This window comes from Clupea harengus, unplaced genomic scaffold (genome assembly GCF_900700415.2).
Source record: "Clupea harengus unplaced genomic scaffold, Ch_v2.0.2, whole genome shotgun sequence".
In the NCBI taxonomy this organism is placed as follows: Eukaryota; Metazoa; Chordata; class Actinopteri; order Clupeiformes; family Clupeidae; genus Clupea; species Clupea harengus.
In genome coordinates this window covers 1-25,640 of record NW_024879592.1, presented here as the reverse complement: position 1 = coordinate 25,640, position 25,640 = coordinate 1, and the positions used below count along the sequence as shown (strand labels likewise).

The window sequence follows — 25,640 nt, the reverse complement described above, 5'->3', positions numbered from 1 at the left end:
CATGCACTATAACACACAAGTCAAGCAGTATAAGCATCAGAATAGGCCTCCAAAATATCTATTTTAAATAGAATTAAGGCAATGTACACATGAAATGAAGATACATTTACTGTTTATCAAAATAGTTTGTATTTTGAAAACTAATATAAAGAAGGTTAAAGGTGACATGAAATACAAATTCTATATAGCAGATAGACATCTATGCTACATTATTTAACAAAGTGTGAGTATGTGTGTGTGTATTTGTGATAATTTGGTTGATTTGTCAGTTCAAGGACACACAAGGACACACACACACACACACACACACACACACACACACACACACACACACACACACACAAGCATACGGTTCTACAATGGTACACGAAGAACCAGTGCAACATTATAAAAACAGGATAAAAGTCCTTCAGTGGTGACCCCTGACCCCTGACCCAATCACAGCTGGGCCTCCTCCATATGGTTGTTGGTTACCGCCGGCGATTGCCTGCTCTTGAAGTCAGTGGGGCACTTTGAGCTGTCCATGAACAACGTGCGCGGGGCGCACAGCGCCAGCAGCATCTGCTTATACTCTCGCCGGAAGTTCTGGTTCAGCAGCCCGTACACCACTGCGTTCAGGCAGCTGTTGAAGTACGCCATGAAATAGCTGGTCACGAACAGCCACTCTGGAACTTTAGGGGCCACCCGGACAGGGTCAATGGCCACAGCCAGGCCGATGAGGTTCAGGGGCGCCCAGCAGACGGCGAACAGCACGAAGACCACGAACATGGTGAGGAAGTTGCGCAGGTCGCTGGGGCGGCCCCGCCGTGAGTCTTGCGGCTGCACGCGGCTCTTCACCCGGATGACCAGCATCCAGATGCGCAGGTAGCAGTAGGACACCACGGCCAGTGGCACCAGGAAGTGCACCACCACCACGCAGACGGTGTAGGACGAGCTGGCCGTCTGCGTGAAGGTGCAGGAGTAGATGCGCGGGTCGTAGCTCAGCGAGCCCACCAGGAAGTTGGGCACGGTAGCCAGGCAGGTGAGCACCCAGGTGAGCAGCAGGTACAGGCAGGTTTTGCGGCTGGTGTAGAGCCGGTCGTAGTGCAGGCCATGGCAGATGTAGCAGTAGCGGTTGAGCGCGATGGCCATGATGTTGAAGACCGAGCCGATGACGCTCAGGCCCATGACAAAGCCGCTCAGCTGGCAGTGCAGTGAGCCCATGGTCCAGCCATTGTGGAAGATAGCCAGCAGTGCCAGAGGGTAGGGATACAGCGCCACCACCAGGTCTGCCACTGACAGGCTCACCACAAAGATGTTTCCTACAAGAGGTCACACATCCACCAGAATAAAATGAATCTGTACTACAGACATTTAAGACACGGCACTACTTATCAAATATCAACACAGTTTAAGATTATCAATTCTAATTTGAAGATTACCAGCCAATCAATCAGAATGTCAATAAATGATTCTACTTCAGCTATAGATCTGAATGGAAATCTACAGAAATGACTCATGATTAAAACTATTAATGATTAATACAAAAGTGAAACTCTGGAATCTGTAAGTGGCATGGAACATTTCTTTTGATGCAGGAGTCTTGAAAAGACTTGAGTCACAGGAAGCCAGGGAGGAAGAAGGTATTACATCACAGGAAGCCAGGGAGGAAGAAGGTATTACATCACAGGAACCTAATGAGGAAGAAGATATTGCATCTGCAGATGCTCAAAGTCTTGTTGCTCCATGGAAGTGTGCTCCAGGTTATTTTATCTGATGAAATCCTTTTATGGTTCCTGTCTTTGCAGAGAGTTTTAAGACAGCTTAAGGCTGACTCTTAAAAAACTAAAATCTCCCTTCAAAGACCTTTGGCATTTAAAGCACAACAGGACATGCGTAATAAAATAAATCATTGTTTTTTTCCTGTAATGTTTTGTGTTTCATGGGGCAGGTTATTTCTGCTATTTCCCTTATTGTGGTACCGTGATCGTTAACTGAAGTTAACTGATGCTGTAAGTCCAGTGTTGCTGGGGCAATGTTTGCAAACAGACAATGGTGCCATACCCTGGAAGCAGTTTGGGGAAAAGATTAGGGGGGCGATTAGTTTAGAAGCACAGTCACATCCTGTGCCAAGTTCAAACCCCCATAATAGATAATAAAAGGTTTTGCTCATGACCATGGCTTTGAAGGGGAAATCTGTGTTTTTTATTACTACAACAACATTCCCAATCCCAATCAAAGGGATACATCCTGTGCCATCTTTGCTGTATGATTTGATTGCTGGCATAATGTAGAATATCTGCTTCTGAAATTCATTTTAGAACTGTTTCTCAACTGAACCGTTACCATCTCCAAAGAGGGGATTGGATAGCAAACCAGATAATTCTCCATAGTCATATACAATCTAATAATATACTATCTTGCAAAACCTTCAGCTCTGTTCTTGAGGTTATTACTGGCTAATACAGAGAAACATTGATTGAATGTGACTAAATTGAAGCTCTCATTCAAAATACATATACATTTACTTATATAAACATAATCAACACAACAAATAGTTAGATAAATAACCTCGGTTAAGAAAGTTAGTTATGGAGCCTGTATTCATGTTAGACTAAACCCCTTTGCCCTCTCCCTTCCAATCCATCTCAGAGGATACCTTGTTCTTCTAGGCTGTCTGATAGTAAAATAATTAATCTTTAAAGCAGTCATTCATGGAAACGAGTGACATTATCTGGCCCGATCAGTAAGATGACTAACATGTCCCAGTGATATTTCAGAGGTCCTTTGACGTAATGTATTTCAAAAGCAATCACTAGGCTATAAGCCTCATGAGTCCTTTGCAAGCCAGAGAGACCTGGGATCTGAGTTTAACAGCAGCCTGACAAATGCACCATTGTTTCGACGTCCTCTCCTCGGCAAGGGCTCTCGGAAACAGTCAGCGAGTGTTGTCTTTTAACAATAATACTTTCAGCGATACCAGCACACGGTGACCAAGTGTGTTCTAAACTCCAGAACCTTGACATAATTACACAGCAGATGATTAAGAGTGAGTCGGACAGAAGGCCAGACAGAATAGGGAATGTTCGCCACATATCACCTTGAGCTCTGATTTCTCCTGCTGAGTGAGTATGTGTGCGTGTGTGTGTGTAGATACTGATTCATCATGACTGACTTAATTAATTAATTACTAATACACAATTAATTGTCTGGTTTAAACTACAATCAGACAGCATTCATTTAGACTCAATATACCATGGGTCACTTGAAATGAAAGTCATTTAGTGAAGTAAATAAGGTCCTTCTGGCTGCCTTTTCCACACAAGAATATACCAAATTCCATTTATATACACAAACTCAAACAAACCTCATATTAAAATGAAAGTAGCATGAAATCTAATTAAACACTGAGGCCACTGTAAAACTGATCTGCTCCCCTACTAAGATGGCAGCTTTATCTGCAATCATATGACCAGTGGAAGAAATTTTGGATTGAGTACACTTTTATTGCCTATTCAGAACAACAATCAAGTGATTGTGAATGACACAGATTCCCTTAAAGCAATAGTAGTTGGCAAGCTGATAATAAAAAAATGACGGTTATGGAAACATTCACCTTTTCTTAGGACAGCGTTGGTTTCTTATTTTAAATTGATGATAATAACTGTACAAACACTGGAACAATATGTCTTCTTTTCAGGTCAAATAAAAATGCAGAAACCAAGCTTAATGTCCATCTCAGTCTCTGGAGACAGTAGTGTGAGCTGTGAGAAGCACACAGACCCTGGTGGACGCGTCAGTACCTCATCACTGTCCCCTGCCCTTAACAAAACTCCTTTTTTTAACTCACTGATCCAGTTCATCTGGGTATCTTGAATAACCCAGTGTGTGGAGAGTTTGTTACTCATGGTGAACTTAAAGACTTTAGAAAAGAGTTCAGAGTGCCTGCCAGAACCATACATAAAGTTATGGAACATGAGCTCTTCAGTCATATCCAATGAGAATCAACACAACACAATAACATTTATACGTAAGAGGCGATGCTACAATCATAGTGCAACAACACATAAGATGGACAGAATGACCTAAGACCTAGATTGCGTTTTGACTGAAAGACTAACCAGTACTTGCTCTTCAGTTGTGGAATGAAAAAAAATTCAGAGAAAAATGTTGTGGTGCTGATTGCTAGTGTCTTTAATGCCTCTCCTTGTTTTGGTCCTAAACCATCCATCTTGTGCTGATGTTCGGGCTGGACATCCCTCAATAAGTCCTCAGCTGACTGTCCAACTCTTTGAACTCTGTGGTTTTGGTTGGTGTTGTGTTCCCATTGCCAAATCAGTGATGTTTTCCCTCATCGTAATGAAAACAGAGATGTTCCTTAGATGCAGCAGCACCTCCTCCACCTGACTGCCTGTGTGATGAGTCCATGTCTGACCCCTTCAGTGATGTGGTACACAGAGATATCTGAAGTCACTTGGCTGTGCTCCTCTCTTAACCTACAGAGCCTAAAGATGCCTTAACCTTCTTATTCTAGTCCATCCTCACCTCTTTTACTGATATCCAAGGAGAGGCTATGATTCTGGCAACACCGTATTCAATTCTTTATCGATCTTTGATCCAGGCAGTCCTGCCAGTAGTGGTCCACCAGGGCTGTCAAAAAGGTCAAAAATACAGTGTGCTACCATCAGGAAATGGGTTCGCAACGATAAGAGAAGAGCTAAGGTTCAAGCCAGCCACCTGTTGACGCTCATTATCATCAGCTTAAGGTCTTGAAAAGTCCGTAGCTTTGGCTTTCCAAACAGTGCATCAGGGATTTTGCTGTGGACAAAACACTGAGGCATCCAAACTAAATGTCTAGGAAATCCAGCCCTGAAACTGCTGAAAGTACAGGCCTAGTTTGGTAGAACTACGCCACAGGGCTTAGGGGAGCGGCACTCAGAAACGTAGTCTGGAACAGAAAGATTAAGTTTCTTAAGTCGACGTAATGAGAAAGGCTTTGTGGCGTGTAAAGCATTTTTATGCCATTGTTTGTCTTTTTAGACAGTCCTGCTGGGATTGAAAGAATGCCTTCTTCAAAGAAGAACTGGCGAGCACATAGACACTCAAAAACAAACTGGATTTTAGAGATCAAACTCATTTAAATGATGCATAAATAATCAGTGTCGATATGACCATATTAGGAGATTCTCCAGGATTCCCTTGCAGTTGTAGGGTGATGCTTCCAGAGCACTGTAATCCATCGATGAACAAAACAGAGACAGAATTAAGACCCCCCTTTAAAAACATGTTCCAAAAATTTGAATTAAAATGGCATCACAAGAGTATCATTCCACTATGCCTATGAGAACTGGAAAATTGGAGTGAAAATGTATGACACACGTGAAAATAGAAATGTAGGAATAATCTCTTTCATTCAAACGTTTTTTTGCCTGTTTTTAATGTATGTTTTCAACAGACTCATTTATTACAACTTTATTCAGCAATTCATTGGGAAAATCAAACCTTTATTACACCTTACATACCTGTGATCACATTCTGTTCAGTTACTAGATCATGAGGTGTGGCTGTATTCTTCAAACTGCTGCAGGTGACTACTCTCCGTCACACAAGCCCATTTGGTGACACTTCATGTTTATGGCTCTTTATAGATGAAGAGCAAACGATCAGTGACTCTCCAGTAAACATTCAATAAACATTCAGCCTACTCCCAGTAAACTCTCCACTACAGTTAGACTGTCAACCTGTCCACTGTTTACCCCGACCAACCAAGCATTTGAACTAAAGTGGGACCATCATTGTACTACGTATATCAACCTATATGTAAATGTAACACAAAATTGCTCTTGGTGCCACTTGATCTGATAGGGGACAGTGAGTGGATATGTAACCCTTCATGTCAAAAACTAATAAACATGTAATCTAAGAAAAGCAAACATGATATAAAGACAAGACAGACTTTTTGCATCATGTGCATAAAAACCCACAGCACTGTTTGATATATGCGTGTTATCTATGGTATGGTATGTATGGTATGTATGTATGTATGTATGTATGTATGTATGTATGTATGTATGTATGTATGTATGTGTGTGTGTCTCAAACACAAAACACAGTTTTTGTGGTGCCCAGAGGAGAGAATTCAGGGTACTATTTGTGGAGTTTAAGATCAAGAGAGGGGGGGGGGCTGTGCATGAAACACCATTCAAACGCTATCTCTACTCCCTAAATACTGATTGCTTTCATGAGGCTCTCACCCTCTCACCATCATCCCTTGTGGTGCCGCAGATCAAAACGTATGGACTGATAAGATATGGGACACGCTGACCTGACCTGTGAAGCCTGGAAGTACTGCAGGCTGTACCCAGGCTGAGACACACAAATCTAAACCAATGACAAATACAGTAAAAAGGCACAGTTGTTCTCATTCAGCCTTGGACATAAATTCCCCGACACCCTCCCCTTCTTTTACCCCCTAAACCTCTAACCCCTGATCACAGAACATCTTAGAGAGAGAAAGAGAGAGAGAGAGAGAGACAGAGAGAGAGAGAGACAGAGATAGTGAAAGGGAGAGAGAGAGAGAGAAAAAGACAGAGAGAGAGAGAGTGAAAGGAAGAGAGAGGGACAGAGATAACAGCTTTCACTCACAGCTGAGATCTGAGACAGGCTTTAGTTCACAGTTGGTTTGGACCAGCTAAAAAGCAAATGCTGTTTATTTCTTCATGTTGAGACCCAACTCTTGCATAATTACCTATATAATCAACACATGCTCATCCTCAAACTGTTGTGTGTACCTATTAGTACCTACGAATTAATGTAAATATGGAATATGTGCATGGAACTACACTACACAGTAACAAAACTGCTGTTAGGAGAACTCCTATTTCAACAAAATGAGATTTGGTGCTCAGAACTAACTATTGTGTAATTAAATTCTAGTTCATTCTATTTTATATCTTTATATTGTCATTAACCATAAAAACTCTCACAAACCTTTTTACAGAACTAAAAGGCAGTGACACACCAGGCCGGGTCAGCCCAAAAAATGTAAGCAATCTTTCAGTTAAATTCCAAAAACCACCTATCGGCTATAATTTACACTGACAGTCTTACAGCCCCATCCCCCTAAAACAGAGGGAGGATTCAAAGGCTGAACAAGTGAAAAAGTGATCATATACAGTGATTAATACATTATTTTCCTTATTATAATCCTCAATTACCATGGTAGCCTATATTTCTCTGCAAACTATGGTCTGTCAAGAGTGGATGTAGTTTTACCTGACTAAGGACACAATTACATAAACGTACTGAAAAACAGAAAGCGAGCGAGAGAATGATGATGGGTGGGTGGAGGATAAAAGGGAAGAAAAACGATAAAGAGATGAATCTGTATGTCTGTATGTGGTTTAGTTGGACAGAGGGGCTAATTCAGAATAGGGAGATTTACTGAGGATATAGGATCAAAAACATAGTGTACAGTGAAATTAGGACCTAAGGGGAGACAAACATCTTGTCATTTGTTAATTGCCTCCAGATATGGCTTTGAGTAGATCCTTAAGCTTCATTTTTGCCTTTATCATTATGGTGGAGACTGATGAGGAAAAATGAATTTGAAAAGATGTAGGAAACAACAAACAACAAACAAACAAACAAACAACATGTTAAAAAGTAAAGGGGTCGCTGGGGTGAAGGGGTGGATACTTTCTGAATGCACTGTGTAAACACACAGACACAAACACAAACATACAAGGAGACACACAAATTAATACACAGACATACGTATATATTATATATATATATAGAGAGAAAGAGAGTGTGAATATATATATATATTCACACTCTCTCTTTCTCTCTCCCTTTCTCTTTATCATTCACTCTCACAGACTCTCTCTCTCTCTCCCTTTGTCTCTCTCTCTCTCTCACACACACACCCACACACACACACAGTCAATTTCACACACTTAGGCCACATGATAACTGATAGGGATTAAGAGGCGAATGTTTTCAGCCTAATCACAGCTTGATGCTGGGAGTTCCTTTATTCCACCCCTCATGAGACAACCGCAAGCTGAGGGACACATACTGAGAGACACAAACTGTACAGGGCTCCTACAATGTGTAACCCCCGGCAACCATTCTTCAGATTTTGGTTGCCTTGAATTAGCCATTTTTTTTATGTATAAATAAAATATGAAATTTGCATGCATCATGTCAGCCAACCATAACTAAACATAGCTCATCAAAACTGAACATAAACTAAATTCCCATACACCTTGCCAGGCAGCCTCTCCCTCATATTATGCTTATAGTGATACTGATAAAGTGGCCATATTACCTACTGTTGATTGTTTACCCTAAATTGATCTGTTTATCAAATTGATGTTTACTGACCAAATTGTCTCTCTCTTATAGCGTATATATATATATAGCATAGTATATGCCGATGGCTGTGGAAACATTGCTCCCCATATCCATTTAGTACATACTGTATGTGCATATCAGTTCTGTACGCATCATGTATATAACATATTATGTTTGTATGCACTGTGTACATTTACCCCATGTATGCTAGCATGCTTATCCTGATAGGTGTATGAAGTCATCTGCCATGTTTCTGATGGTCTCCCCTCCCCTCTTTTACTATCGCTACCTCTCTACCAGGCCAAGAAAAACACAGATCAGGACCTGGAAATTGTGACATTCTGGTGCACGATTTTGGGTGAAATGCTGGCATGGCAGAGGACTCTGGCATCAAACACAACCCGACTGTTACCTTTCCAATTAACACGTACACGTCTCAGCAGACAAATCATCATGATCAACAACTCATTCGTTCGAGTGTCAAAGTATTCCCCTCAAATAACAAATCAGAAGCAGAAAAGATACATTTATTTCACTTTAGGAATATTTTTCGATAGTCCGTCGGACAGGGTGTATACACTGCGATGGGAAAACTTGATTATCCCAGGACATCGGTTCCCAAACTCGAAGTGGTTCAGGGGGTACGCGGGGAGAAAATTTCCGCGATAACAGAAAACGGACGGAATTCGCAGAATGTACCGTTTGAAACAGAATTGCAACTTTCAGACGGAAACATAATTTTGTGCATCAAAATCGCCCAAATTCCCCTGTATTTTGTCCTGCAAGGCTGTATCTCTTTCTTATAAACACAACGATCGCAACGATGAACAAGCATTAATTAGAAAACAAAACCACTGAGAAAATGTCACGTCTGTGCTGAACTCTGCTCCGGCCACGCCCCCGCAGCTGGAGATTAAATGTCTGAAGGGGTACGGGACTGTAAAAAGTTTTGGAACCACTGTCCCAGGACATTGGATATTCTGTGATGTTTAATGTACGCTCCATTAAACATCATAGAATAAGACTGCATCCAGACTGCATTTCTCACTCTCTGCAATTCTCTAAGCCTCTTTTACCCTCTCTCTCTCTCTCTCTGTTTTTGCTTCTTTTCTTGTCTCTCATATTGTTGTGTTTTGTAATGACGGGCCACTGCCACCCCTGCAACGTCACGTGTAACAGTGAGTGAACTATGCGCCCAGAGCCAGAAGCGAGCCAGGACCACCACTGCTCTCACTTCCATGACTCATGCATTGTGTCAACCCATAGGAAGCACATATGCAACGCTGTCTCACTTTCAGAGGTCAGACGAAAAAGTGAGAAAAAGGTCGACAGGTTTCAGAGTGAACTCAACTCGCCAACTCAGTGAAACAAACTGGCCAACTACTCGCAGCTCATGCTCTGCAAGTACTGCATTCCAAATACTGCTTGGATTGTGTTTGAGTCCAAAATATGTCTGTAATTCTAATTCAGTTTTAGTTCTATGTTAACAGCTCAATGAGTAATAGAGAGCCTGTTACTCAACTGAAAGACCTTGATGTAAATACAACCTTTTAAGTCTAAACAACAACAAGGGTAAGTGCTTAGATTTGATTATCTTCTTTGTTTGTCCTGCCTACAAATTGGTGTAATGGAACTTTAAGTGGTTTCAACATGAAGTCAGTGGGCTAGCTAGTACATCAATATTGTGGTATGAGGAGACCACACTGCTGTTTGCTTAACATCCAGAGTTTGGGAGTGGCCATCTATTCCTGTATTTAATTCTGTTTTCAATTCATTTGGTTTGGGTCGTCTGCTCACTTGATACACACGCTCTAGTTTCTAACTCCATTTTCTCCGATCCATCTTCATACCTCTCAATAGGCATATGAACACACACAACTAGACAGAGGAAGAGGAAATGATCATGCTCATGGATGTTTTATTCTTTCACCAGGAGATATTTCACACCGAGGGAAAAACAGGCATCAGCAATCCCTTTCACCAGGCTTCAATTGAGTAATGAGAGGCATAAAAACACTCAGCCTTAAACATCTGCTTTGTCATTGAACGGTGTGTTGGTGGTGGGCTGCGCACACAGCAATAATTGCCAGGGCGTTTTATTCGTTATACAGTCACGGCGCTCACGGGCACGGCCTCCTCTCCTCTTTAATGAGGCGTTTTAACTGGCTCTTGGGCCTGGTCTCCCTATCAGGTCAACACAAACAGGACCGCTGGAAATGCGCAGGGCTTTGAGAGGCAAACACCGGACCACCCTTAGGATCTGCCTTCATTCCCTCAGCATATCCACACCATCTAATGTCATCAAAGCATTCCAGGAACACACATGCACACACTCACTCACTCACTCACTTACACTCACAAAGAAAGCAAGTGTCAAAAATGGCCATATAAGGTGCGAGATCTATTCTCGCATTGTCTAAAGCAATGCAAACAATCACACACTGCCAGCTCTGTTTTTGGCCCTCTCGTTTTCAGGAGGAGGTCTTGTTTGCAGACTCGATGGATGAGTTTTGACAGAGACCACTCAGGTCCAGGCTGGAAAGAAAACAGTGCTCTTGGAAAACACACACACACGCATGTCCCATTGATGCGACAGGACAAGATGGAAATGTAAGGTCCCTCTCAAATTAGATTCATCTTGACACTGTGTCACGATGATCTATGGCAGACCACTGTTTTCTCATTTGACTGAGCCCTAATCAAATCTATTGGACAAAAGCACTTACTTGCGTTGCACTGCACCACTTTGGGCTTTTACACAACCTCTAACACACACACACACCACCTAACCCACCCGTCACACAACCTCTAAAACACACACACACCACCTAACCCACACAACCTCTCAAACACACACACACACCACCTAACCCACACAACCTCTAAAACACACACACACCACCTAACCCACCCGTCACACAACCTCTAAAACACACACACACCACCTAACCCACACAACCTCTCAAACACACACACACCACCTAACCCACCCGTCACAACCTCTAAAACACACACACACCACCTAACCCACACAACCTCTCAAACACACACACACCACCTAACCCACCCGTCACAACCTCTAAAACACACACACACACCACCTAACCCACCCGTCACAATCTCTAAAACACACACACACACCACCTAACCCACCCGTCACACAACCTCTCAAACACACACACACCACCTAACCAACACAACCTCTAACACACACACACCACCTAACCCACCCGTCACAACCTCTAAAACACATACACACCACCTAACCCACCTCAATGTACATGTTTACGTCACTCTTGAAAAGACCCCTTTTCATGCGCTTCAAAAATGTCCAGGTTTAAGAGATGATTAGAAAAGATGATAATCATTTTAAAAACGTGGGAGATCTCTTCAGTTAAAAGGTAGAGGGTTGTTTGAACAGTTACTTTCAATGCGCAGACACTCTAAGGTGGGGGTCCCCATACTACGGGCCGGCCCCACATTCTGGGTGGCCGCCGCAGAATAGTTGTGAGGTTGCTGCGTTGCACATAATTATGAATACTATATTCCATTTCTACTAATAAATGCCACTAAAATATTTATATATATTATATTTATATTTAGTCATTTAGCAGACGCTTTTATCCAAAGCGACTTACATTTACACTGATGGCACACTGCACATCAGGAGCAATTAGGGGTTCAGTGTCTTGCTCAAGGACGCTTCGACAGGGAATCGAACTAGCAACCTTCTGCTTACTAAACGACTTCTTTACCTCCTGTACCACTGTCGCCCCATAAAAACTCACACTGTACCTTTAACTCACACTGGTGGTAGTTTTGGCGCTGTGCAGGGAGGTGACACACACCCCATTAACACTACTGCTTCTACCAGCGGGCTGCGAACATGCAAAAAACATCATATGGTGGATTATACGAGATCTGGTCAGTACAGTCAATGCACATGAACACGATTTATTGCGTTGATGTTGTCAGTAGTGTTAATGTTAGCTTGCAGGTTGGATTGCCAGCTTCAGTCATTCATTCATTCATTCAGTCATTCATTCATTCATTCATTCATTCAAGGGTATCATTAAAGCCCCATTATGCGAGGATTGATTTTTTTTTTGCTTCTGAGCTCCGCCTAAAGTTGTGGAGTGTAGCTCACTCTTTCACCACGTAATTACAAATCGCGCTTCGAGACCCCTAATGGATGAGGAACACGTGTATTTGTCAACAAGCTGGAGGATATGGAACCGGCAAAAGACAACGGCAGAAGCGAAAAAAGCATGTAGACTGACAAGGCAGAGTAACGTCACAAGATTTTACACAAATGTGACTCACAAATGTTTTATTTATTGTGACATCGGAGATGAGCGCTAACATAATCAAAGAATAACAAAAAGAGAATGACACATTTTCATTTAGCTGAGATACTGCTTGTGTTTTCAGCCCAGTTTGAGGAACCCTGCTCTCATTACCTTGCCTTGTTTGAACAGCAAAGGCCATTTGACGCAGGAGCAAAAGATTTTAAATAGTAATTAAAACCAGAAGTGAAAAGGTCAAATTTTAAAGTAATGAGAGCTCCTGGCTAGTTTCTGTTATTCTGAGTTTGACCTTAACTGCATGGTAACAAGAGGATGCTAATGGAACATCTCCCTTCATCCCTTGTGAGTAGTACACAATACAATACCAATTATCCAGATGTTATAAGAGAGAACATACAGGAAGAATCACTAGATGCCTTGGATCACGTGTGATGTGGTAAAGAAATAGCTGAAATATTCAAGCAAAGCATATACATATTCAAACCTGTGGATTCCAGTGTACCACATGGATCGATGGCCTAGATGGCCACAGCTAGCCACAGCTTTCCTGGTGCTCTCTGGCCTTCATGTCTGCCGTGTCATCCTGTCCTCACTGCTGTCTCAGAGATCTCAGAGATCTCACATCTAGTCCATCGTGTCCGTCCCTCTAGTTTCTCATTCAAAGCATCTCTTTTCCTAATTGACCACAGCCAGTGTAAATAATCTGGACAGTTAAGTGCTCACCCAGTCAATTCACATTCTTCCACATATTCCTAATGTTTTAATACCAACATGTGAGCTTGGCCTCGGAGAAGCACGAGAATTTATTCAGGGTCTGTCTGCTCCTAAATTAGGGAGGAAGACAGCTGCTTTACTGAACCTTTAAACATTTATTGGGACTTCACGTGTGCCTTAAAATAGCTGGCGACAAAGCTGTCCAAACTGCCTTTTTTCCCTTTCTTCCGTGACTGCAGCTTTATTTCATGAGGGTCTTCTTTATTTCATGAGTTTGTCCTTATCAGACTCTCCAGTCTTCCCTCTAGCCCTGCGGCTGTAGCGAGAACTGAAGCTTCAGTATCATCCTCCGGATGCATGGCTGAGTAGCTGTGGCCAAGCGCTGCCAGCCCGTGACTGCTAAAACGGATCTCTTTTTTTTCTGCCGTTCTGCACAGCCGCTGGAGGTGCCTGTCACTCTGGTCAGTCGTTGGACGTTTCCCAAAGTGAAAGAGTCGGAGACATCTTGGCATTTGGCATCTCGGCACAATTATGTCACCTACTGTATGTGCAGAGCCAGCTGGACACTTAACTTGGAAATATCCTGAGGCCCAGGAGAGTTAGACACTTCAGTCAGACTGAACTGCCCCAGTGGCTTGGCTTACCACTTCAGTCAGACTGAACTGCCCCAGTGGCTTGGCTTACCACTTCAGTCAGACTGACACTCAGCTGGCACTGGCACAATCACACACCTTTGTTTGTGTTCCCTCAGAGGTGAAGGGTTTCGCCTCAGAGGTCTGAGCAATGATCCATACCATAACAGACTCCAAGACAACCTCACACATTTATCTGTGTTCCCTTGGAGTTCAATGCCACTGACTCTTAGGTTCACTGGGTTTTCAGACTGAAAACACCAAAGGGGCTTTAAAAAGAGAACATTAGGAGCTATGGGCGACAGTGTATTCTTATGGTACACTATGTGATCTATGTAAACAATCAAAGCAGTGTTAAACTTTTGACAGCTCTCAGTGAAGCCTAACTTTCAAACAGCTATCAAATGCAATAACTGTCATAAAACCCAAACTATAATAAACCATGACCTGACCCTGACCTTAAATCCGGGACTTTCTGTCTTCCTCAGTGTCATAAGAGTGGTAACTGATGGTTTGTTGATTGGTTGTGATGGGCCATTAACATAGAGTTGGACCCAGTGATGACAGTGATGGAGATGTGTCACTGTGCTCTGTCTACTTCTCATTCAGCTCCGCTATGACCTCACTGCCAGGAAAGAGTCGAAGAGCCACACACTCGGGGCCTATTTTACTAACATTTGCGAGCGCAGCGCTATCAGCGCCTTTGCCAAACCGCATACCGCACCGTTGTGTTTCCGCATTTTGCGTAGTATTTATCAAACAAGAACCTCGTCGCGTAATCAGCGCCTAACCCCGCCCATTAGTGTTAGTAAAGCGCCGCTAAAATAGGGAAGAAAGGGCCTGCGTGTTCCTGCCACCATGGATGATGAGTTAGAATTAGAATTAGAGCTTTTGGTTCACGAGGTTACAGCAAACTTAGCTTTTGGGAGCACTCCATGAATTATTTGATATTTTAATAAATTAACCAATTTTTATTCATGAATTATTGATTGAATAAATGTATATATAAGTTGGGTCAACTGATGCTCTCGAATTGTATTGCTGAACAGCAATTTGCAAGGGTTTTAACCGAGATCATAGTTTTGACGGTAACCGCATGAGTTATAGAGAGCATTGTGCTGATATTGTTTTTACGTTACTTCAGATCTGGAGTGCTGTCCCGATTGCTGAAAAACTCATGCAATGTATTTTTAATTGTGAATGCAGAAATAAAGCCATTGTGTGGAATCCCTGGTCTGACTATACCACCTGCACAACTGAGGGTCGTTACCATAGACATATATACGTACATGTACATATGTCTATGGTCGTTACACTGGTGACCACCAGTCCACACTACGTTGTCAGGGGTAACAGAGGTTTTCAGATACGCTGACGTTGCCATGGCACGCACAGTACAAATCATATAAATGCAATTCCTTGTGAAGTATTGAGGGGGTACACTTTGTGTCACAACGCATCATGAGTATTTAGGGGGTACACTTTGTACACTGGGGGTAGCTTGCGCTCGAGAGGCTATAACGTCAAAATAAACATGGAAGGTGAAATGAATATGATGCTCTGTCTCTACAATTTACTTAGTTTAGTTAGTGCACTTCAGGTACAAGTTCTTTTCCTGAATAGATACGCATTACTCCTACGCAGAAGGCGAGCACTGTACTCGGTGTGCTTGAACAATGGGTGGAAAAGGCAAAGAATACCGTCTAAACCATACATTGTGTGGCGATTCTGGGTAAGACCTGGCAGAACAGCTAGCTAGTGGGACAATTTTTGATATGCCTATATTAAATGATATATATATATAAACACTTAAACAAATAACATGTCTGTGTCAAATTTCTCGCACGCACAGTTTTCATTTAGCAACTGATATGTCATGCTAAAACACCTCTTGTTTCGTTACTAATCCATAATAAGGCACACTTTACGCATCTCCTCCCATCTCTTTGCAACGAACACCCACTTTCCCTTATACCCTCCCAGCAGCGGGCAATCTGCGTTTTTACTCAAGTGCGCCGCCTTTGTAAATATGGTTCCATGTCTTTACCCGCAATTTGCGAAGAAATTACACCTGAAGTGGGCGCAATCCTGTTAGTAAATGAGGCCATCAGTTCTCTAAAAGTATTACAGCAACACAATTCCTCAGCCTACTTCTTCTTCTTCACGTCAATGTATGGAACCATTTAGGATACAGGCATGTTTCATATCAAATTCAAATAACTTCCAGAGGAACCGAAGAAAAACATGACCGTTTGAATTCCTTCAATCACTTTGAATGTCAACTGATTGTTTTTCAGGCATGGTGACTGAGAAAGACGAACGACAGACACTTCCTGTATCGATATGTTTAAAAGCTATGAGAGATTGGCCATTCACACTTACCCACTTAACAGCAGTGGAAACCTGAACAAAATGAAAAAGCTAAGGTCTTAACAGTATTAACAGTGGGTCAGCATAATAAGGTAATTGAATGTCAGACCATGGTGTATGAAACAGAGGTCTTTCAGGACATCGACTCACTGTATTTTAAATCGGATGGACAGTCTGGCAGGTGTAATGACACCTCTCCGGCACCCTTATTTCTTATAGGATGTAATTGTCACTTTCCATATTTACAGTGTTCTGGGTTTCAGAGGTGCCTTTATTAAGAATCTCTATCTGGGACAAACTGGTGCTGAAAACTGAACTCATCAGGCCTTTTCAAAAATGTTTCCCTGAATCTAATAGTTATAGTAGCCTCATATGAGGTGAGATGGGATGAGAATCCTATCAACTGTACAGATTTTCAAAACACCAAAATGCCTGGGAAATGCCTGTCTTGACAAAAAAAAAGGAGATTGACATGACGATGACAGGACCATTTCACAAACATCATTCAAACCAGTAACACATTTGTTTGAAATTGATTTCTAACATAACACTGGCAGGAAAGAGCAAAGAGTCACTCTTATCAAGCACAAAAAGCTAAGACTAAAATAAAGTCACATTCTTGCCATAGTATTGTAACTGGCAAACAATGACCTAAAAAATGTTCCTGGAGTATTTCCAAAGACCAAAATCTAATGATGTTTGCCCGCAGAGTGAATCACGGTTGTTTCAGTTGCTGGCTCGGAGAAGCTACAAGTGTGTCTCAAGATACCTAAAAACTCCATTAGCTGGGAGACAAAACAGGAAAATGAAATGTTTGTTACTCTTTAAAAATAGCACTGATTTATTCAGTGGTCACGCCCCTCCCTTTAATTTGAATTTTTTTTGTTTGTTTTTTTGTCTCATTATTATGTTTTCTCTTTTGTACTTTTTGTCTATTGTACTTTTATTGTGTCAGTTACTACCTTCAATGTAAAAAAAATCCCAGATATGTTCAAGATGTCATGTCCATACTGAACTGAAATAAAAAGAATTATCAAAAAAAAAATTGAAAATAACACTGAGGCATAATGAGATACCCAGTGAAAGATCATATTGTCAACAGGTGCATTTTGGTTTGGTTTGGCTACTAGGCATGGGAGGAGAGAAGAGAAGAGAAGAGAAGAGAAGAGAAGAGAAGAGAAGAGAAGAGAACTAAACTATAATGCCACAGTAATGCATTTCTGAACGTGTGGACTCTCTCGCCATTACAAGACCAGAAGGTGAGTCGTAGAGTGGAGTCTCCTGATCCGTGATATAAACGAAATAGATAAAGCTTTTAAGTTAAAACTTTAAACACAACTGTACCACACACAATAAACTAAACCGCTGCAACCACGCCGATTCAGAGGTCACTGATGATTTATTTATTTAGCGGGCATCACGCTTGTGTATTATGTTCAAAATATATATATACAAACAGTGTATTATTATTTGTAAATTAAACCACAAGCACAAGCAAGTCTTTTTTCTTTGGTTATTCTTTTTGGGAAGGGGAGCTGGGTGGAGTTGGAGTGGATTTTGTTGGGGGGCACACAATGCTCGTTGGGGAGGCATTGCCTTGGCGACGGGCCTGGGCCATAGTGACACGGCCTAATAAAACGGTAATGACAGTGGACAGAGATGGAGGGGAGACAGAGAGAAACACAGAGAGAGAGAGAGATGGAGGGCAGACAGAGAGAAACACAGAGAGAGAGAGATGGAGGGGAGACAGAGAGAAACACAGAGAGAGAGATGGAGGGCAGACAGAGAGAAACAGAGAGAGAGAGAGATGGAGGGCAGACAGAGAGAAACACAGAGAGAGAGAGATGGAGGGGAGACAGAGAGAAACACAGAGAGAGAGAGAGAGAGAGAGAGATGGAGGGAAGACAGAGAGAAACACAGAGAGAGAGAGAGATGGAGGGGAGACAGAGAGAAACACACAGAGAGAGAGATGGAGGGGAGACAGAGAGAAACACAGAGAGAGAGAGAGATGGAGGGCAGACAGAGAGAAACACAGAGAGAGAGAGAGAGAGAGAGAGAGATGGAGGGAAGACAGAGAGAAACACATAGAGAGAGAGAGAGAGAGAGAGAGAGAGAGAGAGAGAGAGAAGGCTCGAAAGGAGACCCAGCAGAGCACACACTTCCACAAGGGACTCACTCCTCTTCCAGTCTCCAGAGTGACCACACCCCGTGATTAGGAGGGCATCTACAGCCCACTGCATTGAACAGCTCTCAGGTGGCTGACCAGGGCCAGGACAGCGCATCCTCTCAGCTTGGTCTTGATGTTCAGCAGGGGCCTGTCTGAGTGGCGCAGATTAAAGCCCATTTGGTGCATTTTTCGAGTGTGGAATAATGGTCCCTCTTACATCAGGTAATCATCCTGGTGAACATTACATTATTTTCCCCCTGGTTTACAGGCGTCTAAGCAGCTGCTGTAGTGCAGCACCAACGGCAGAAAAGGTTAGATGTGAACTGTGATTCACCAGGCTATTATCTAAACAGAGCCAAAAATGTCCATCTTACCTGCGGTCAACCACCAAAAAGGTAGACAAATAAAATATAAATAAATACATTTCAATCAAAAACGTAGAAAACCTCGCAAGATTAGCAAGGTGGGTGTCTTGATGCCACAATGTGCAATAGTTGTGACTTGAATGCAGTGGCCCTGAGTTTAACAGACTCCTGGCAGCTGTTTGGTCCGTACAGACCCCCAATAGGACTGTGCAAAAAGGCCATTTATTTGCAAATGAGGACTAGAAGCACTCGGTGTTCCATTAAGGACATTAAACCGATGGAAAGCGCAGGTGTGGTAGTAAATCCGTTCATAACCAACTGCTACCCTGATGGAGGAATTGCAATTAATTATCATGACTTTCCAAAATCACATGATGTATTATTCCATCTTGCAAGCATCTGCTAACATTGAGTGAGTCTGGTACTAGTGTTATTTTCTTCTTCAAAAGAATAAGAACAGACATATTTTCACCACTGTCTATCAGTGTACCTCAACACACGCATGATGCCATGTCTTGACATGTGTTCCGGCAACAGTAAGCAAAGGGTTATTATTACAGTGCCACACCATTTGCACCGCGCGGTGTTATCCGTGAGCCACACTTGCGTGCGGGTACCTGCTGTGGTGTGTCCACCGGCACCTAGTAAAGCTGTCTGCTCGTGCGCTTGCTAAGACCTATTTTAGGAGTGCGCCGCTGAGGACTTTCAGCACGGTGATCTCTCCTGGGTTCAGGATTATCACAGGAACTATCACACAAAATGCAACAAAAATGGCACGTTCTGGGGTTTTCCTGCCTCTTTTTGGCCCTCGTGTCGCACACGAGCGCGTCAGAAACACGGCACTGTGGCAAAGCTCTTTTGTACTGCTAGCGCTCGACAGGCCGCCGACAGGCAGCCAGGTCATAACAAATGAGTAACATTTAGAAACTCATTTTTGTAATGTTCCGAACCCTCTGCATCATTGTCCAAGACAAGGCATCGTATTGCAGTCATCTATCTTATTAACAGCAAACAGAGTTCAGCAAAAGAAAACAGACGTGCATCCCCACCTGCGTGGATCATGTAGTTTCACATATCTGTGAAAACAGCTGTGCGCTTTCCTAATCCCGTTTGCAACCTTTTGCATCTCATCTGCACAGCTACACCTTTTTTTCCAACCCCAGATAAACAAGTAGTTTGCACCCAGTCAAAAGTAAATAAATAAATAAATAAATAAATAAAAGGCAACCCTGACATAATCCTTTACAGCGAGCAGGTCGTCACATGTCTTGGCCACCATTTCTCATGCAGGCATACAGGCAACCCCTTCCACATACATAATGCATGCTTGCATTATCAAGAAGGTGCCTGTGATTGAATGGTGGCCCCTCGCACCTCCAGAAGCAGAGGGAAATCATGGACGGGGGGGGGGGGGCTGAAGCAATGTGTTCAGCTTCTGGATGAGGCATCAGTGGCCATTCCCCTCTCTCATCTCCTCTCCTCTCCTCTCTCTCCACTCTCTCCTCTCCTCTCCCCTCTCTCCTCTCCTCTCCTCCTATCCTCTCTCTCCACTCTCTCCTCTCCTCTCCCCTCTCTCCTCTCCTCTCCTCCTATCCTCTCTCTCCACTCTCTCCTCTCCTCTCCTCTCCTCTCTCTCCTCTCCATTCCCCTCTCTCCTCTCCTCTCCTCTCTCCTCTCCCCCCTCTCCTCTCCTCTCCTCTCCTCTTCTCAGCTGTGCACTCACAAGGGCAGTGCTATCATATCCACCTTCTACATCAACCAATCAAGACATGCCATTGCCAGTGTTGCACCATCCCCCTTTCGTCTCTGTAGAGACTGCTCAGACCTTGAACTCATGTTGACTTCACTTGATATTTCATATTTTTTATATATGTATTTTACAGAAGTGCAAATCGGCTAAAGTTACAGAACACCGACTTTATACCTTTAAAACTCTCATGTTTGCAGAGATGTTCAAAACAACAATTTAAGGGACACAGTGTGGATGAGTGAGTGATTGTGTATGTTTGTGTGGATGAGTGAGTGATTGTGTTTGAGTGTGTGTGTGTGAGAGAGAGTTGAAAAAAAATTCCAAAGGTTGAATTATAATAGAATGGCTAACCACATAATGTTCACTGCTCTTGAGGGAAATACTGGATCACTCGCTGGGAGGATCTGTCTATCAAAACCCTCAAAAAAATTACAGTCAACACAAGTGAAGAAAGGGGTGACTGTTTTGAAGCACAATACTTCTCTTTATCAGCGTGCTATTTGAGGATGTTCTCGACAATTCTGGTATGAGGGAATAAAGACCACAGTCATTAAGACAAACTGAAGTAATGCATCAGGGTTAGCGGCTCAACTGAACACCACAGTGTGGCAAGAATTTCAGGTGTCACTTGAAAAAAAGAATCACTAAAAGTAGGCTCACATGATGTGATGGTGCGTAATCAGAAAGGTCTTTTCAGTGTTATCTTTTAACACTGGTAAACAAGCACACAGTGTGGGGGAAACGTGACCCAGACTTCGATACTCTGGCACTCTCGTCATGTTCATATGGGTATTAGCGAAACATAATAAGTTGCCATTCAAATATGTTGCCAACCCAGCTGCACACCTATAGGTATTCAGAGATAGGCATACAATTGTTTTTTACGGTCAATCCATTGGTTTCATTTAATATCGGAACTGCGCAAACAAATTTAAACTTTATGAGCTACGGTATGTTGGCTACACTGAAATAGCCTACCTGACAATTGGTAAAATTTCAGATTGTTCTTCTTTCACTATCTGTGGCATAGCCAACAAATTGAAATAGTTATAGATAGGACTAAGCAAGACACAAGTAAATGCGTTTTTCCCTTAACAAGGCAATTGCAGCCTGTTCTGAGATTCTTGGAGTTCAATATCGACCACCAAAATCCATCTCCAGTTCCATACCTGCGTTCCGGAGCTTCTTGTTTCGATACACGGACAGGATGGCAAGAACGTTCCCAACGATGTCAACCACGATGGTAAAGATGAGCACACCGGCAAGAGTTGTCGCTACACCGGCAGATGTGGTATGAGAAGACACACTATGATTTGCCCCCTGGGACAAGCAATCGATGCAGCTCAAGTTCACCTTCAACGCCATTCCTATGGATCACTAGGCTACCCTGAAACATCAAAGTTTATGCCCTCTCCAAATGAGAAAAGCGGGATTTTTAAACGTTCAATTTTTGCTGTTGGTGCACAAGAAACCAACGGGTTAGCCCGTTATTCCTAAATGTCCCCATCCTTGTTTTCGGGACAGTTTGCTTTAAGAACGTCCAGCGCGTAACCAACATCTTGTGTTGCCACGACCATTCCCCGTCGCGTCGTCCGTCAAGTGAACTGCATTTCACGAGACGTAGCCCATTTGAATACTTCCTGTGTTATTTCTTAATTACCCTGACGTTGCGTAGTCTCTGTCGAAGACCAGATTCCCTTGACTTGTGAGATAGCAATAGCACTTAAAGTCCTTGAATTCTACTTCCATGTGATGGTCCACAAGGCAACTTATAGTTGACCGCATCAGCCCCGACGATAGACCCAGTGTACTGTAGTTACTTATAGGTCTCTGGGGTGTTTTCTCTGAGAGCGCGCTAAGTATTCCATGCATGAAAGCAAACTACCGTTATTACTACCGCATTACTCTCATGTCTCCCATGTGGGGCGAACTTCCAAAATCAACGACGAGTTAAGTTTGACTGGGATGGGTTATCAGTTTGATTTGTCTAGGATTTTGATTCACCCTCCTTGGTCTCTTATTTACACATGACCTTACCCATACATAACCTGCATTTTGATTAACACTGGCTTCAAACAACCCAATGAAGTGACAGTACGTGTGTGGTCTGGCCTACATTTGAACAGATATGAGAAGACATTCTAGAATCTAGAAGATCACACACAAACAGCAAATTAAGAGCCAACGATTGGTTACATTCACCAATCGTTGGTTACATTGGCTCACCAATCGTTGGTTACATTGGCTAACAAATCATCTTAAAGTATTAGCCTATTTGTGGTATACATTGCAAACATGTAGTATTTGCACGATCAACTTGTGCTTCTTCAAAAGTTGATTCTTTAGACTCTTGGTCTGACCATGTCCCTACAATTTTATAAATACTCTAATGTGACAATGGCAATAAGAGATACTGATCATCACCAGTCCATAAACGGCACACGGAACAATAATTCTAAACTGTTTGTTTACTTCTATTTGCTTTTCAGTGGAATGTGGTTAGTTCAGTTTAAAATTCAATGATTTCTCATATTTATCACCTGCTTTGTGTATGTGTTTGTTTGTTTGTGCTAGGGCCATATTACGGTTTGCTTGCTTCAGATCTTAGAATGTGGCACTAAAAAGATGATTCATGAAGTGTTGAAAAATGATTTAAATAGCTCTCAGAAACTTAAATAAAGATTGTTACATCATATATCTGTAGTTCACAGACTCCCAACCAAAGAAACCTTTATCATAGCCTACAGTTGTCCAAATAATAAAATGACCAGTAAGATCACTTTGAAGCCGGCGTCAAACTATTATTTATTTAGAATGCTGGGCACAAAGTGAACTCTATCACACAATGGGCTGCGGAGGGGACTTTTAATGAAGCCAGGGTAGTGTGTGATACAGCGACAAATATACGTTTTGGGGACCCCGGGAAGTATAGGATTTATTTCTTCTTTACTCCTTTCATTAGGCTATGTGTTTGTGGAGCCTTGTTTGTTATTTGTGTGTGTCATTTACGCTTACTTTCCAATACGCTGTATATGCATATGCAGACCCACACATGTTGTAGCCTATTATGTAGGTCTACGCCTTTTCAAGATTCAGTGTTTTACTTTACTGCATTTGCCGCTAATATCAGTTTCACTGATATGTTGTAAATTACTCATTAATTACCAAATACGCCCATGCGGTCAGAAAAACAACTGACAGGTAGAGTTTAGGTGCTGCACAGACACGAAAAAACTGTTGCACATGTTCTATGCAGACTTGCTCAGACACGCTGGTCGAGAGCCTTATAGGCTACGTATTATTATAACCCATTACCACTCCACACTGACTTGGCAGGTATACCCCCGTGGACACGGCTTCGCTCAAGGCGGACTCGGACGTGCGCATGGGTGTCTCCAAAGTATTGTCTACGTCGTGTGAATCTATAGTCTATAGTTTTCTATGGCCCCTCATAACCAATTTAATCCTCTATCTAAATAGCAATCGCTACCTTAAAAATGGTGGCGAATCTTATCAGCAACACTTCAGTCTCAAAAACTATTTGTAAATGCACGGACCATGACCCACAAATATGCAATCATTTACAAATATGTTTTTCTATCCACACATAGCCTACAGAACTCCTTACTTGTGACTTATAAGCTCTCATTTCAATAAACGTAAGCCTGCTAGTACGATTTTTACAATGTCTATTTGTTAATACTTTCGTGAAATGTCTTTTGTAAATCTGTAATTCTGCATGTGAAGTGATGAATCTGCATTTGTGGATCATCCAACACACACATTTATCTAAGTTTCCACTGACGTAATTTTGAGACATTCTTTTCGCTTTTTCACCATCCACATACAAATAAGTCTTGATCCACACAAATGTGTCCCCCCTTCAAACAAGGCAATGGAGAGCGACCACTAGGTGGGAGTCTTGTTTTATTCAGGCCGTGGTGTATGTACGTAGTAGCCTTACATTTTAAAAACTAGGCCTGTTGTAAAAATGAAACATAAAAAAAATAAAAATAAACCAATTACTCCACTCAGAGACAATACATGGTCAAATTTCAAAGAGTAATTCCTGGGGCGGGGGGGACACAGGAAAATTGCAGACGCCCCCTCCCCCCGCGACGGAGTTTTGCCATCTTTTTCACATGCAGATGACCCCGCCCCCCCCCCCCGCAACTAAGTTTTGCCATCTTTTTCACATGCAGGGACGTAATAACTCGTTTTTTTTAAATACACAGAGGAACGCAAATATCCGACAAGGCAAACTCAACGGCCGATTTTGGAATCCCTGCCGGACGCATTTTTTTTAGGTCTCGAAAAGAGGACATGTCCAGGTAGAAGAGGACGTCTGGTCACCCTAATTACTATATTATTCAAAATTATTTATTGGGGACTGTTGGGGGGGACAACTTTATGGTAGGGGGGGACACGTCCACCCTGTCCCCCCCGGAATCTCCGCCTATGACTCCACTATGAATTGCTGACTATGAATTGCTAATTCACTAGCAAACTGTCTACTGTTGTGGGTAGTTAGCTCGGCAACATATGCTAACATGTTAACGTTAAATAGTTGGCTTGCAGACGCCTTGCAACTCACCTCAGAACTTTGGTTACAATAACAGACTTCAGATTGTACAGTGTCTATTTCACGACTCATTCAATTTAATTGTATTTATATAGCGCCAAAACAATAGAATTGTCTCAAGGCGCTTTACAGAGCCCAGTGCCTGGACCCCCTTAGAGCAAATGCAATGGCGACAGGGGCAAGAAAAAATCTCCCTGTTAATCAGGAAGAAACCTTAAGCAGAACCGCTGCACATAAGGGGGGACCCATCTGCTTGAGGTCGGCCGGGAAGAGATAGGACGGGGTCGTGTGGCAGAAGGGGAGGGGAGAGCCATGTGTCTTGCCATTTTAGGAAGTGACATGCCCTCTCAACATAACAACTCGGCAACTCGATATCACAGAAAAAAATTGAATTTCCTACTAGTAATTGCAACTTT

General features: G+C 42.5%; 1 protein-coding gene across 1 annotated transcript; it reads right to left on the bottom strand.

Annotated features, from left to right (window-relative positions):
- Positions 1–300: 300 nt before the first annotated feature.
- Positions 301–22,007, bottom strand: mtnr1c (melatonin receptor 1C). The gene is made up of 2 exons (XM_042704164.1): positions 21,812–22,007; positions 301–1,301 (listed from the first exon to the last, which is right to left on the bottom strand). Exons 1-2 carry the CDS (start codon positions 22,005–22,007, stop codon positions 439–441), a joined length of 1,059 nt encoding a protein of 352 aa, XP_042560098.1. The 3' UTR covers positions 301–438.
- Between the last annotated feature and the right edge of the window lie 3,633 nt (positions 22,008–25,640).